The sequence below is a fragment of the Amphiura filiformis genome, chromosome 14 (assembly GCF_039555335.1).
Source record: "Amphiura filiformis chromosome 14, Afil_fr2py, whole genome shotgun sequence".
NCBI lineage: Eukaryota > Metazoa > Echinodermata > Ophiuroidea > Amphilepidida > Amphiuridae > Amphiura > Amphiura filiformis.
Window position 1 is genome coordinate 65109640 of NC_092641.1, and position 15163 is coordinate 65124802.

A 15163-nucleotide genomic window follows, 5' to 3' on the forward strand; every position below is an offset into this window, starting at 1 on the left:
TATCGGTCGTGTCCACCCAAATTTCAAAGGCATAAAATCGGTTCAGTTTGTCCTCCTCCGCGTAGACGTTGGCTTTGGCAGCTTTGTTCAACTTGCTACCGGCGTTGGGATGCAGAAATTCGACGTAAATTCTGACGTATTCATTGGCGGAAATTTCACCAGATTCCAACCACTCTCCGTGCCGTTTGATTTCAGCCAGAGCCAACTCTTTGAAATTCGAGCAGCCCTGATATTGAGAAGAACCAACGAGGAAATCGTCCACGACCCACAGCAGTTGTTGCCCGCTGTGACTGAAAACACCGTCCGAGACCCATCCGTACATATCTAAATTCTTATAGTCGAAATAAACTTGAGTTCCGTCCAATTTTTCGGTGATGTGACAATGACGGCCGTAATATAATTCTAAATTATCAGATTCGAGCAGATCCCATACGTTTTCGTCCGATGTACGTTTTCTGTACGGTGAAGAGCAACTGAATAGTTTGGTGCAGGCCATAATGACCTGAAAATATTTAGACTGGATTGACAAAGAGCTTGGTTGAATAATGAACTCGATATTTACAAACCCTCTTTTTATAGACAATGGCAGACACATCGAACGGTGTCGATTCTTAACACGAACGGCATCTTGTTTAGTTAACTTTAGTTAATCTTTATTAAAGTCAGACTTTACACATTTACCAAACAAAGCTGCGTTCTAGTAGCTTCGACGACGATGTTATATTACGAAATAACGAAGCGTGTTCATTTTGTTAAACTCTACACGAGCTCAAGTTCAACTGCCCCTGATTTAATATACGGAATGCACTCCATCAGAAAGCGATTAAAAGTTTGCATACGTTGGCTACTACCCTTTAAGAGATGACAAACGTTGTTCATCTCCTCTAGAACTGCCCTATTGTATGCGCGATCGTTATCGTAGCTAAAATCAAAGAGGCTAGCCTTCGACGACATTCCTGGTCACCAAGATGAGTGCCTACTGGTCGTTCGTGAAAAGCGGTGTTCGTGTTCTGTATAACGCTATTGAAAGCAAAAACAAATTCTACCGATTTCTTATCTAAGTCCCCGAAGACCGTATAATCAAACGTCACGCGACCATAATTGCCGTTCTTGTACGATACGATGTGAACGGTAGGACTGACGGTATCGTATAACAAATGGAGTAAATCCTCGTCGTAGTCTGGTATCTCTGCAGTGGCCATGGCTCGGTAGATTCAATGTGTTCACCGACGGTGTCTGTGGGTTCTATAGTTGTCGAGTTATTCTTCAATTTGACTACAGCTCTAGACGAGACGAAGTTCAGCTGACCGAGATCTAATATGAGGAATGCATTCAATCAGAAAGCGAATGAAGGTTCGTATACGTTTGTTACGCCCTTTAAGAGATGCAGAACATTGCTCAATTCATCGAGAATTTCCCTATTATAGGCGCGATCGTTATCTCTGCTTAAGAATAAAGCGTCAAGGAATACAGCGTGTTGGGTGATTACTGGTCGTCCCTCAAAAATGGCTTGTATGATCTGTAGAACGCTGATGAAAACTTGAGAAAAGAGAACCGGGTTCTCGTCGATGTCGTGGAATACTGTATGATCAAACGTCACGACACCACAGTTGTGAGACGACGATACAATGTCGACGGTAACAGTGACTGTATCGTATAATCGTTGGAGTAAAAATTTATCGTAGTCTGGTACCCTTAGGGCGCCCATTATTAATCGGTGATGAAGAATGAATGACGATAAATTGGTTGAAGCGAGTACACTGCTCGGGTCGAGCATAAAATTATATAGCACCGACGTTGACGTTTAAATTGGGACCCTCACAAGCGAGTAAACAAGAACGACATCGAACACGCATTTATAATACTTATAGTAGTAAATAATTTGACACAATTGTTTTTATTGTACATGTTTAGTATTGTTTTCATCAAGATGTGAGTAGTTATCCTTTACTTTATTTTTTCAGATCATTTATCCATTTTGCTGCCTTAAAGCCATGCGAAGCCGTTCCAATCCAAATTTCCAAATTTAAACATAAATTTGGGTATAAGTAATAAATCCTCGTCGAATTGACATTCATCGAATACGATGTGATCGAGCTTGCTGCAACCTAACGACAACTTCTTGATGAGTTCGTAATCCTTCATCTTCACGGACAAGGTGCGTAATGTAAGTTTGACCAGATTGGGGCACAAATGCGTCACGTTATCTAAAGCGTCGATCTCCAAACGATAGTGAAATACTACATGGTTTACTTCGGACCACGGTTGGCCCAGATTCGCGAGTCGATACCACACCTTACACACTCGCGAGCATACCAGCTTGTCGTTGACTTCTAGAAAGAGAAAAACTTGCTTTAGAACCACGATAGGTAAAAGAGTCCACGGTATAGTTGGCTCGTCGCGTCTCATTTCGGATATACTGCAACGATCGTGTCATCCATTATTTGAACGAAGCTTATTGCACAATAATAATCACCGTCGTTGGACATCCGGGGGCCGGAAAAACCACGCTGCTCATCTATCTAAAGCGATCTAAATGATTCTAGTCTTCAACGATGGTCTCTATAGCTTTAAACTTATTCTCCAACAACTTGATCCAATTTGATGTGATTTACTTTAGATTTGTTTTTTGTTTTTTCAGATCATCTATCCATCTTGCTGGCGGCGGAGGGAGGCAACTCGCTTCGGGTGAGCTTGTGTGTACCTTCGATCCAGCGTAGTGAGATTTTGGGACGACCGAACGCTTTTTTCGTCGCCTTTTTCCCCTTTCCATTACAGAGAGTTTATATATACCGTTTCCTCGATCGATTGATACTTGAAATCGTTATGTCACAATATATATGTAGAATAGTGACGTCACAGAAACCTCAAATAGCGTCTTCGCGTCGATTGACTCTGAACGGGCGAGAATCGTAACGTCACGTTTGATCAAATATTTCGTGTGGCTACGACACGATTTATCGTTTACACCAATACCCGCGCGTGACGTCACGTTTTCAGCAACAGAAAGGGTATAAATAACGGAGCAGAGTACGCTGAGATTCATTATTACTTTGATAGACCACCTATATCTATCATCATGAAGACGATCAGCTTACCCACCGACGATGCTCTGCAAACTTTATTGCCTGTTAGTGAATTTGACGAATTTCTCACATTTCTTGGCGTTGTGCATCGAAATGGACAAACCGAGATAAGATGGTTCGTGCAGTCTCCGAATGAAGACGTCGGCAATTCAAAGGGACACAATTTGGTCACTCACATAGACCATTATCAACGATTTCGATGTCACAGAGAATCGGTGATTACGGCCGTTGCCGGACTGAAGAGACGTCACGTCGTGATAATAGATGGAAATCGGCATCAAAAACTGATAGTCATCCACGACGCACGTCAACTGGCTCATGAAATCGCCGATACGGAACAAGCCCGTGACTTCAAGTTGTGCTTATTTTCCGCCTTGGAGTCTTGGATGAAGAAGAACCACGGAATCTACGACAACCTGGAACTGAGACCCTTCGTTACGATGTTGCAGAATATCCTGTTCCCCTACTACGTCCACAGAAGGATGGTGAACACGTTTGGACATGATCACGCTTCGGCACCTCTTCAATCGGCCTTCAGCATCTACCATCAAGGCAGCTGGTACCCCAGGGATGACAATCAAATGCGTCAGCAACGCAATGGTCTGGGTTTAAACGAATTTTCGTACAGTGGTGAACAGAACTTTGCAAAAGCCGTTCGACAAAGAACATATTGACTATGGACAAATCCAGATTTTGGACTTTAATGCCATTAATTATATCGCAATAATTTCATTATAGACTATTTGTGAACGATGGAGGATGAATTATAAGCCTGTTGGATATTGGCAAATCTAAATGTAGCTGCGAAATAGACGTCATAATTTTAATAAAATGTTAATAATATTATTTTACTAGTGTGTACTATGTAGTATTATTATAGTTAAGATATTTTGTTCCGTTATCTCTAGTGAAAAATATATTTGTTGAAGAGAAAAAGAGCAAAAAAAAAAGCTCTCTTGATCCCGACGTGATTCGAACACGTAACCTTCTGATCTGGAGTCAGACGCGCTACCATTGCGCCACGGGGTCAGCTTGTAAATTGAGTGGAAAAGTAAAATATATATCATTGTAATTTTGGTTTACATTGACTTGTCGCAAAATAAATTTAACGAGGCATACTAGCACAACTATTTACGTGAGGCTTTATTATTCAAAATATGATCGAGTGAATTTTCAAATACATTTGCATCACGATGAGCGGCGTTGTCGTCCGAGCGATAGACAGGTCGTGGGATTTTTCACCGTTTGAACTCGTCAGATACTTTTCATATTTCACCGCGTTCGTCGACGATCTCGAAGAAGATCAAATGAAATCGATCTACCTCATCAAGTTCACCCGGAAATATTCGACATTTTACAAACGTGCATCGTAACGAAATCTACGGAGCGAATCACCAAGTCGAATTTTCCGGCTGTGCTCGAAGCGATACCGGTTCTGATGGCGTGCGAAGGATTAGATGAAATTCTTGCGGATGCGGTCGATCGTGGAACGATCTTCTTTCTCTCGTCCAGACGGGAAATCAAAATTAGCAAGAAAGAAGGAATTATTCGCCGAAAGCGCTAACATCTTGTGGAAATACAATAGTTACTTTTCCAGTTTGAGATGCGCCTTTAAAACTTATTGATATGGATATCTTCCCGTGCTGTACACACTAGATGGTTTGCTAAATTACCCTACAAGATGATCGTTGATCTATCTTCGTTCTCTCAAAGATCCGTGGGATTGGAAGGCGATCTTAGTCTCATCGTATTGCACAGGTTGGTGTCGATGCTCGACGCCGATAACGATATGGATCGAGAGAGTGATTTCACCACTTTCACCATGAGATCTTTAATGGGTATAGTTTCCTCTCTTCGAAGCGAAAGGCGCGAATTTCCTTCCGATACGTTTCGATGTTATCAAAATATCGCAACGCGATGGTCCAGTCGTTGCGGCGTCGATGGACTGGAGGTCGTCAACGTTCTGAAGAGAGCCGCAGCTGCTGTTTTTGGCGATGAAGCGGATGACGAAGAACTGCTTTTCACGGAGACGTCCATGGATTGCGGTAGAAACTTTTTGGAAGAAATGCAAAAAGCATCTTCGATTTACCTGTGCAAGGAGTTTGTGCACCAAAAACCTACGATGTCAAGGTACCCCAAGTCTAATTTGATATGTCACGACGACGTCCTTTGGGAATATAATTCCTACGCGAGATCGTATCGACTGCTATGCTTGCCACCTACGGACGTAATTTGCGACGGCGCGAAACAGAAGATCGCGATGGTGAAACCCAACGAACCGTTAGCTCTGACTTTTCTCAGAACCCTTCTGAAAGGGAACTATATTGCATGAACGTTTGGTGGTTAGATTTTACCGTTTTCCATACCGGATCTACGAATTACAAGTGGAGAAAAGTTGACACCGTTGAAAATACCACCGACGAAGTTGTATTTCCAAGAACCGCGCACGAGAAGTCGTCTTCGTCGACGATCTTCTTCTACAAACGAACTTGTGTAGGCAGTTCTCATTGGTGGCTTCACGCAGTAAAACATCCAAGTCGGTCAAGTTTGACACGAATGACACGAAGTGTCAAATGTGTGAAACGTTCTCCGCTGCATTGCATCCGATCACGTCGTCGGAGCTTTACGAACCAGACACCACCGAAGACACTTCTATCGCGATGTATTTCGTCGGGCGCGCATATGGTGAACCGATCGTACGCGATTACGTGGTGCATTTCGACAACATCTTAACGGGCAAGGATATCGAAGTTGCATTTTTCGACTATCCGCCTTGCCCCAAAGAGTTTGTTGACGCGAGCGGCGATCAATATGAGCATAATATTTCCGTGTTTTACGACGTACTTAATCGAGCACCGCTCCTCGTCTCGAAGTACGGCGGTTCGCAAAGACAGGTGTTTGACTTACTGATACTGAGACGTCGCCGTAGCCCTGATCAGTATTGGGAAACGATCACGGTTCCGGTTACCGTAAGTAGCGACGTTTCTAGCTCGATGACGGGTGGTCGATTCGGTGGTGAATAGGAGGGAAGAGTAAGTAACAACGAGCGCATTCTTTGGGATGCTTCTGTCGTACCAAAGTTAGATATTTTCAAGGGCGTATATTGCGCGTGAATCTTTCAACCAAATCGAGCTATTGGAAGACGTGGGGTGTGAACAGACTTTCCAAGCAAAGACTGAATTTGGAGGAGATGCAGCAGTTACTGACGAGAAAGGTTCCCGTTGTTGTCGATACGTTACCCGCACCTCAGAATAGAAAACGACGAACGCGTTTGATTTACGACCAAGCATTTATTCCTAGCACTCGCGAAAGGTTTTGGGTGCCAAATGCTACGCGTGACGAAGGCGATACAAAATGCGAAATCGATAGGCTGGAAAATGTCAGGTGGGACACGGATTATCAGATTTCAGTTAACGAGAAGATGTAAATTGTCATTTCAAATCTTTATTAGCTTTGAGCATGCCGATCAAATACGGTACTAGAGCCTTTCTCGCTGTTTTTGCATCGCCGCATCTTCGACGACGGCAAATGCATCCAAGACTGCGAATTTTATTCTTGATGCGAGCAGTTACGGTGCACTTGTACAGATATTTTATCGTACCTTTTCGTACAGACAGAAAACGGGAATTTTATTGACGACAACGCCTAAAACTTTAAAATTTAGATTGTCACGCTCGTGCGACATGTCTGCAGTCGAATTACTCATAACGAATTATTATTATCATATATATATTTCTGTATCGTTATTATACCGAGGTTTCCACCGCTACCCGAAAAAAACTTAACTTATTTAGATTTTTAAATTTTATATCGCTCTTTGGGAAATAAAATGTCTCTTCCGTAATCTGCTGCAGTATTTTCTGCTTTCTTCGACGAAGTTTGTCCTCGTAATAAAATAGAAAATGAAGGTAGTTTGCTCCTAGATAAACGCAACGTCCTTCGCTGGTTGCAAACAGAGCTTCTTCCACGTTCACGGCGTGCGACTCCATGATGTATGCGGTAATTACGACATCTGCTAAACGCTCGTTCCGATCCCCCAGAACAAGGAGTCGTTCACCCCGATTCAAACAATCTCCGATAAAGGATACGCATATTTCTATCAACGATTCCAAATCGAAGGAAACGTTCTGGTATGGCCCGACCCTCGTTACTTTAATTCCTTCTTGGCTATATCTAACATCGTCGTCGTTGTCGTCTCTTCCACTCAAATCCAATATATGCGAGATGTGATTTTTGGCAATTTGCACCACGTCGGATGCTACGTCGTACGATCCAACGAATAAGTTGAATATGATCATGCGAGCATCGTTCACGTAACGAACGGGTCGGCGTGGACCGTTGACAAAATTCAAAACTTTCATCAATCTTTTGCTCTCGTCGATAAAAATGTAATCGTTCTTGTCTCGTCTTCTCAGAGTTTCGTCGCTCAGACGTATCAGCTGTTGCAAAAGAAATCGTTCGGTTTAACGAGACGTTTCATAGCGACGACGAGCGACGCCCGTTCCACCGATAAACGATATGTTTCGACAAAATACGCTATCAGCGCTGCCGGTGCTTGATTTACGCCCAGCAAGGAGTATATCAAAAGTTTTCCACCGCTCGATAAAGCTGTTCTGACGAACCCTGACGTTAGACGAAACAGAGATAGACAATCGCTCTTTCGGTGTTTAACATCTTTGAAAGAAACATGGGCGAGAATAATGCCAGACGAGTTAAACTTTTCACGATTGGTATGCTTCAGATCATTGCATAGGTTCAGTGCATGGGTAACTCCCAGTTGCTTTAGTTTCCAGATATCGTTTGCAAAATCTCTCGTACCGACGATAACGTTTGGACATATAGGTTCGAAACTTGACCCCACGGTATGAGCATTCGAAGGAGTAAGAAAAGAATCGAACACTTCGTTTAATTGTAACACGCGTTTATCTAGAGCAGGCATTATTGACTCGAATGTGGGTGACAAAATCACAATATGGACTCGTTCATTTCTTTTTTTCTCTTTTATTAGATCACTCGAATGTTTAATTACTGCTAATAATATCTTCTCTACGTTTAAAAGGTCACGTCGGCTGTAGGAGGAACTTGGCTCGTCCGATATTGGTTACTGTGTAGTAAGTCTCCTTTGATTCCCTTCACGTTGAGTTTTTTCACGCCCACGAAACTCTTCGGACTCTGCAATGTCCCAACAAGTCGGACGGCGAGGCAAGCTGTGTCCCTCTGATGGTTGACAGCGGAAGTCTGGAACATCTCCGTAGTCCATTTTCTAGTGTTTTCATTACCAAAACGAAGCGTGCCACCCTCGATGGTCAGTCCTGATTTCCTGGCTCCGCAATCTACTTCGTCGCATCCGCACCTTCTCTCTTTTAGATTCAAGTTTTGCAGTAACGGTTCCACGTCACGACTCGAAATCTTGCACTGATCTGGTACGCGGTAATTTTGAACGAAATAAGCGGTTACGTTGTTCTCTACGAACGAGTCTTCACACACGCCAAAGATCACTTTTATCAATCCCATGTTTTCAGTCGAGACTTGTTTGAAAGCCGGGATATTGGGAATCCAAGATCGTTGTTGAAACGGTCGTTGCCGTTGTCCGGTAGACGCATCTTCTGTACTGCACGTAACGAAACAGATGACATCTCCGTTGTTCGGAAATCGGTCTATCTGCAGCACTTGATCCATCATGATGAATAGACCCAGATCATGTCCGTCGATCGATACTTTTGCGCAAGGAAGCAATCCCGCCGAGTTGTTTTGGATGCGTTTGGAAAACAGACAGATCGAATAACATTCGACATCGTTCATGATTGTCAACTTTTTTGTTCTCGATATTTTTGAGTTTGCCATCTTCTCCAACGATCCGCAGACCGAATTCAAAATGTCCGTCGCTACATAACAGCTCGGTAACGTCGCAAGAAGAGGCCATTTCGTTCACGTTTTCTATTCGATTAAATAAATGATGTCCATACATCGCAGGCTATATAAATACTTAGGAAATGACGACGCACTCGACGAACCGAAGTTCGACACTTTCGCGAGGTTGTAAACGCGTGCGCAGGTAACATCGAAGCAGAGTTAGGGATTCTAGATGGTTTAGTTTCTTCATAATACTACAGCCGTCGCGATGACTCACAAATGCATTTTCAAAAATTAAACGACGAACGTCTTGTAGATATTCCACGTTGATCGGAGCCCAACGTCGTTGCAGCTCGTCCGACCTCGTCTCGACTCTGACTGTCAGATCGAGAAGGCCTTTTGGAAAAATTGCAAAAATCAACCTCCGTTTCGAAGTTTTGCAACGCTATGTCAAGTTTGATCAGGTTAACGTAACGATTATGCATCAACCAACCGATCGCAGCGACGTCGATGCATTTGGGTAGACGTAAGATTCGGGTAGCTTCTCCACCGAATTGAAAAAGTTTCATCTGACGACGCCACGAACAGAAGCATTTTTCATTATCGTGTCGCTCGCATTTGGAATCGTGACGACGTTTCCTAACGCCGCGTAAAAAGTTAGTCGAAGTAGTAAAGTCGAGATTGCGGCGCAAAACGTTGAGTTGAAGTAGTCGTGTCCATCGCCTGCAAACACTACGTGCGGTAATTCTATCTGTAATAGGCAAGTGCTGGAAGATAGATAAGAGAGCGACGTCCGAAATACTTTGCATCGTCTCGGATACAAACACGCTGTTGAAGAATCGACCGCTCGCTTCGACTGCCAGAGAAGGAATGACGACGCACGTTCCGAGTTTAGCTATCGCCGAACTAACTAGTTCGTCGTCGAACGTCTGTCATTGGTTGTGATACACGCGCGATCATCAGTAACTCGTGATTGCGCCCTCAGGCCGCCTTTGAGATCACGAGTGAAGACGAAGACAATTGAACCATAAACGATCGTCAAAGTAGCGTTAAACTGTCATCAACCAGTGAATATTAATTTACGTTTTCAAAAAGCACACCCCCACACACACACACTCGTCAATGAGAACATTTAACTCCATCACTCTTTGATTAACTTTCCGTTTCTTTATTGTGTTGCATAAAATCGTAAGACCGCCAAACCACCAAGAAGTGCTCCAGTGACGAGTAACGAGTTGAACGCTACTTTTTCCTTCCAGTCCTTGGCTTTGTAGTTCTCGTTAAAATCCTCCTGTTATACAAAAAAAAAATTCCGTCTGTTAAGGTAATCACGACGCAATAATGTTATCATCGACATGGTCATAGTTATTTTTCAAATGTTAACCTTTTTTTTTACTTACCCAACCTCCCTGCTTTTGAATCCAATTTGTTAACCGCTCAGCTACATATTTTCCAGATATCGAAACAATGTTATCAACATACTCAGATTTGTGATGATCTTCGCAATATTTTGCCAAACGTGCTGCAAACACGTACACCATAACTATCCTTCCCCAGTTACACGGTCCTTTCTCAAATAAGCTGTTTAAGGTTTCAACGAAAGCTTCCTCGCCTCCATTTTCCGGATCAAATTTGAGACTCGTTATCAATCCGTTCAGACTGATTTCGTATCTTTTGTCGACTTCTTTTCCAACCCTTCGGAGTGTCTCGGCTTCTCTGCTTGGTGGTGGTGCAGAACATTTTCCTAGATTGTAGCGAATGAAATCATCGCCGAGTACACGAGCAACATTTCCAATTTCTGTAATTGTTGTTGCATTGGTTAAGTCCACATTACCCTCGATATCGGTGTTCGTAGGACTTGGTATAGGATTGGATGACTTTTGTTGTTCCATATCGGCGGTGCAGTGATACTTCCTCTTTCCGTGGGGATGTTGGGACTTTGTTAGCTATACTGCGTGACGCTGATGTTTTTTATTACATAATATTTATACTGACACACGAATAAACAATATATTGGATTCCAGACGTCGCAATCGATATATAAATACTCGAGTACTTAATCGCATGTCCAGTTATCGTCGAACCCTAAAAATGACGTGTGGTGAAACGACGACGGATTATTTACGGGCACTTAACGAACTTCGAAAAGATGGTAGACTGCATGATGTAACGATACACGTCGACGGAAAAGTTTTCCCGGCCAACAAGATCGTCCTAGCGTCTCGCAGTTCCTTTTTCAGAAACATTTTCACGACCGGGAATTGCTGCAGCCACGTTGTGTCGCTGTTCGACTTAAATTCGAACATTTTCGAACTTTTTCTGGAGTACGCTTACGCTCAAGACGTCAAGATTACTACGACGAGAGACGCCAGAGATCTACTGATTCTTGCTGACGCTCTCGGCGTACCCCATTTGATGGATGTGTGTCGTCAACACATCATCGACAACCTCTCCTATACCGATGCTATCGAGATATGGCGTTTTGGCAAAAATACGTCCATCGTCGAACTAGAGAAACGTGGGTTTGATTTGATACTGGGATATTTCCAGGATATAGTTGGCAACGCTTCGACCGAAACTCCACACCGTTTCCTAAATCTAACCATCGACGAGTTGATTACAATTATCGAAAAGAGGACCCTGCACGTCGATAAAGAAGAAAAAGTTTTCGAAGCGGCGTGCAAATGGATAAGTCACGACGAGGAAAATAGAAACGAGTTCATGTTTCGAATTCTTTCCAACATTTACGTCAGAGCGATAGATCCGAATTACTTCGCGAGGAACGTCGAATGCAACAAGTACGTTCAGGGTGACGAAGAATGCAAATCGATAATTAATCAAACTATCCTCTTCTACAGAGAAATTTTCTTCTTGGACTGGCCGCCAATTGCAACATGAACTATGCTAGATGGATGTTATATTGGTTTTGAATTATTTTATGTTATCGTCGATATCTCACTTAGTTAAATAAAATGAGAGAAAAAAATGTGTTTTAAAAGGGATTGCGTGTTTATTTCTTAAACTGCAGTTGTATATAAAAGACCAAGTTTCTCCGAGTCCACAGTAAATACCAAAATGGCTGAACTTTGCGATTTCTTCCGTTACGACGACAGTGAGGAGTCGAAAGATAGGTATCTCGATTACCTAACATTCAGCGACTTACCCAAAGATCGTCTCGTAAAGATCCTGAATTCAGAATGTCTACGGGGGGATACCGAAACTCTGTTTTTGAGTGACCAGAAACTCGAAAACCTGCCGATTGAAGGGACACCGGAAGACTTTTTAAATTTTTTCGTGTCGACCGACCTGTTTGCCAACACCGTACGACCTCTTCTTGCGCCGATATTTCGATCGGACGCGCCAACACCGGAGGCGTACCCGTTGGAGGAAAATGTCGCCAAAATCTTCGAGAACATGGAAGCCAAAACTAAATTCGACAAGTACAACGTCCTGAGAGTCCAGCGAATAATTCTCAAGAAGCGACAAGACGAGCAACGACCGGATCACATCAAGTCAGATCAGACAGCGCGTTACCGCGGCACCTACGAATTTCGTCAGGAGGACGGTGAACGGGGAAAGACCGTAAAGGAATTTTTCCGCACCGGTTGGGTTTTTGTGAAATTTGCCAGCTTGAGCGAATTGGGCACGTTTGAAGAAGGTCATAACTCCAAATCACGGCATCCCGTCGCGTTGAACACGGCTGGATACGTGATAGCCGTGACAGACCAGGCGCCTACATGGGGTGCCAAGTTGCGCTCCGTCAAGATGTTTTTAATCAAGATCCTTTTCGACATCACCTACATGTGGTATACTTGCGTACGTGAAAAAGATCACATTTTGTTCGAACAATGTCGATCGAGCGACGGCGGATTGGATCGTCAAAAGTTCGTCAGCGTTTTTGGGTCCTACTTTGTAGACCGTTATCACTACGACGCCGAGGGTCCGATGCAACCAGAGATACGACGATCAGAGGCTTCCGACTCCTACTGGACCAAGTATTCATCGCCCCTAACGATCGCTCAAGACAGTGAAATAGAAGACGACCAATCCCTTAATGGATCACTGACGTCTCGGACCACGAGTAAAGTCCTGCAAAAACACCGTATCGAGTTGAAACATCGTTTGTACCGCGCTCTGCCCGTTATACTAGACAAATATGCATCGGACATACCCATCCCCGAAACAAGTCGACGAACCATTGGCTGGGGAGATTACGTCTACTTCAAAGTTACGAGCGACTGCTATAGCGACAACGTGAAGAAGCCTTTTTCGGTGTTTCACTCGATCGACATTAACTACGGTGTGCAGGTGTACAGAAGAAGCATGTTTGAAGATCTCGACTTTAATGACACGCCAGTCACCCAGGACGACAGTTTGAAGGATTTACTGGCATCAAATTTGGTGAAATATTATAAAATTGAAGGAAGCGACGGTGACTTTGAAAGCACCCTTCTGAAGACGTACAAACGAGCGGCTATCGAATCATCGCCGACAGATTCTAGTCCCCCCAAGAAAGGTGTCGTGTGGGTTTGGGAAAACGCTAAATAGCGTCGTGTAGTATTAAAGAGTTTGATCTTTCACATAGGAAAGGAAAATAAAATGAGAGAGAAGAATTGTAATTTAAAAGAGGTTTAATTTAAACTGTAGTTATACAACTCAACAGCATAGCGTGCAATATATTTACAACATACGACACGTTAAGATATACGTTTTCATTTCCTTCGTTTTATTGTCACTGGCAATGGCGGAAAATAAATTATTCATTTCAGGCCATACAAGTATTGATTGGTGAACATCAAACGATATCAAACATCGTAATCGTCGCATTGTGTCTCATTCGGGCCTCCGTCGATTTCAACATCACTGGGCAATTCGGTCAAATCATCGCCATAATAGTAAGGTTGTCGTGTTTCTCTTACCTTTTAACAGGAAAAACAAGAAAAAGCGAACATTAGATCATTTAAAATGCTGAATAAAACAATTTTATATTTAATTTCCCGATGTAATGTCGTTACGTAATATTAACGTTTTGATAATTTAATTCTATGTACAACTTTACCTGTTCCTCGTGAGCTCTTAAATCGTTCTCTACCTGCGTCAGACGGTCTTTTAATCGTATATTTTCATCGTGGCATCTTTCTCTGTCCTTTCTCTCCTGTTTAAAATCTTCCACGCAGACATCAATCTGCTCTCCCAACAACAAAACCTTTTCCTCTTCTTTCTCTCGTCGGGTGTCTCTACCATTCTCCAGTTCGGCAATCCTGTCTTTCAACTGAGCAACATGATCCGTAAGGGCGGCTATCTCGTCTTCTTTTCTCAGCAACAACGATTCAAGATGCCCAGTCTTTCTTTGACGATTTTGGATTCTTCATTCTCAACTTGAAGACTCTCAAATGCCAATTCTGAAAAACTTTCAACTGGGCAATATGATCCGTAAGGGCGGCTATCTCGTCTTCTTTTCTCAGCAACAACGATTCAAGATGCCCCGTCTTTCTTTGACGATTTTTGGATTCTTGATCCTCAACTTGAAGACTCTCAAATCCCAATTCTGATAAGTTGGGGCGTTCCCTTTTCGCTTCAAGATCTTTGTCGAACTCTGAGATTTGGCCCTGAAGATCGGCTACTTTATCCCGCAGTTCTCGGTTGGTTTTCGTGAGCTTCAAAACGTATTCCTCTCTCTGTGCGTCGTACCGTTGCCAATGTGTGTTCATTCTAATAACTTCTTTCAGTTGATCCACCAATCTCGTGTTTTCTCTTTCAAGTTGATCTAACTGTGAGTTCGTAATTCGAAGTTGTTCCACTTGATCGATGCCACTTTCATGATTAGATTTGGACATTGTCTGAGTAACACGACCAAAGTCCACTTGTATCACTTTTGTTTTCCTGCCGGCTCTGTGTCTTTTATATACATCGACACCCAAGCTATCCCTTCGAGCAATATATCCTCGTGCGTTCCTCGCTGACGGTGTCTTTATAGCAACACTACTTGCGTTTTTACCAACTAGCAATCGCGTTGAGAAGAAATTAAAACGAAAAAAAAAAAAAATATACATTGATTTGATCAATTCTTTAATAGCTCATTAGATAATATAACTAATAGATACAAATTCTTGGAATAGCCTAATTGATTTCAACCATATTTTGTGATTGGTTCAATTACGAAGTGCAATAACTTAATGGTAGGTAGAAAACCTTCATTTAAATGTACGCTGAACATCAATATT

At 42.8% G+C, this 15163-nt stretch overlaps 1 protein-coding gene and 1 non-coding gene across 2 annotated transcripts; both read right to left on the minus strand.

Annotated features, from left to right (window-relative positions):
- Window positions 1-4043: 4043 nt before the first annotated feature.
- Window positions 4044-4115, minus strand: Trnaw-cca (transfer RNA tryptophan (anticodon CCA)). Its single transcript has one exon. It is a non-coding gene; the product is annotated as a tRNA-Trp (tRNA).
- Window positions 4116-10107: 5992 nt separating this feature from the next.
- LOC140169584 (bcl-2-like protein 1) lies at window positions 10108-10831 on the minus strand. Its single transcript, XM_072192849.1, has 2 exons — window positions 10340-10831; window positions 10108-10230 (listed from the first exon to the last, which is right to left on the minus strand). Exons 1-2 carry the CDS (start codon window positions 10829-10831, stop codon window positions 10108-10110), a joined length of 615 nt encoding a protein of 204 aa, XP_072048950.1.
- Window positions 10832-15163: the final 4332 nt, after the last annotated feature.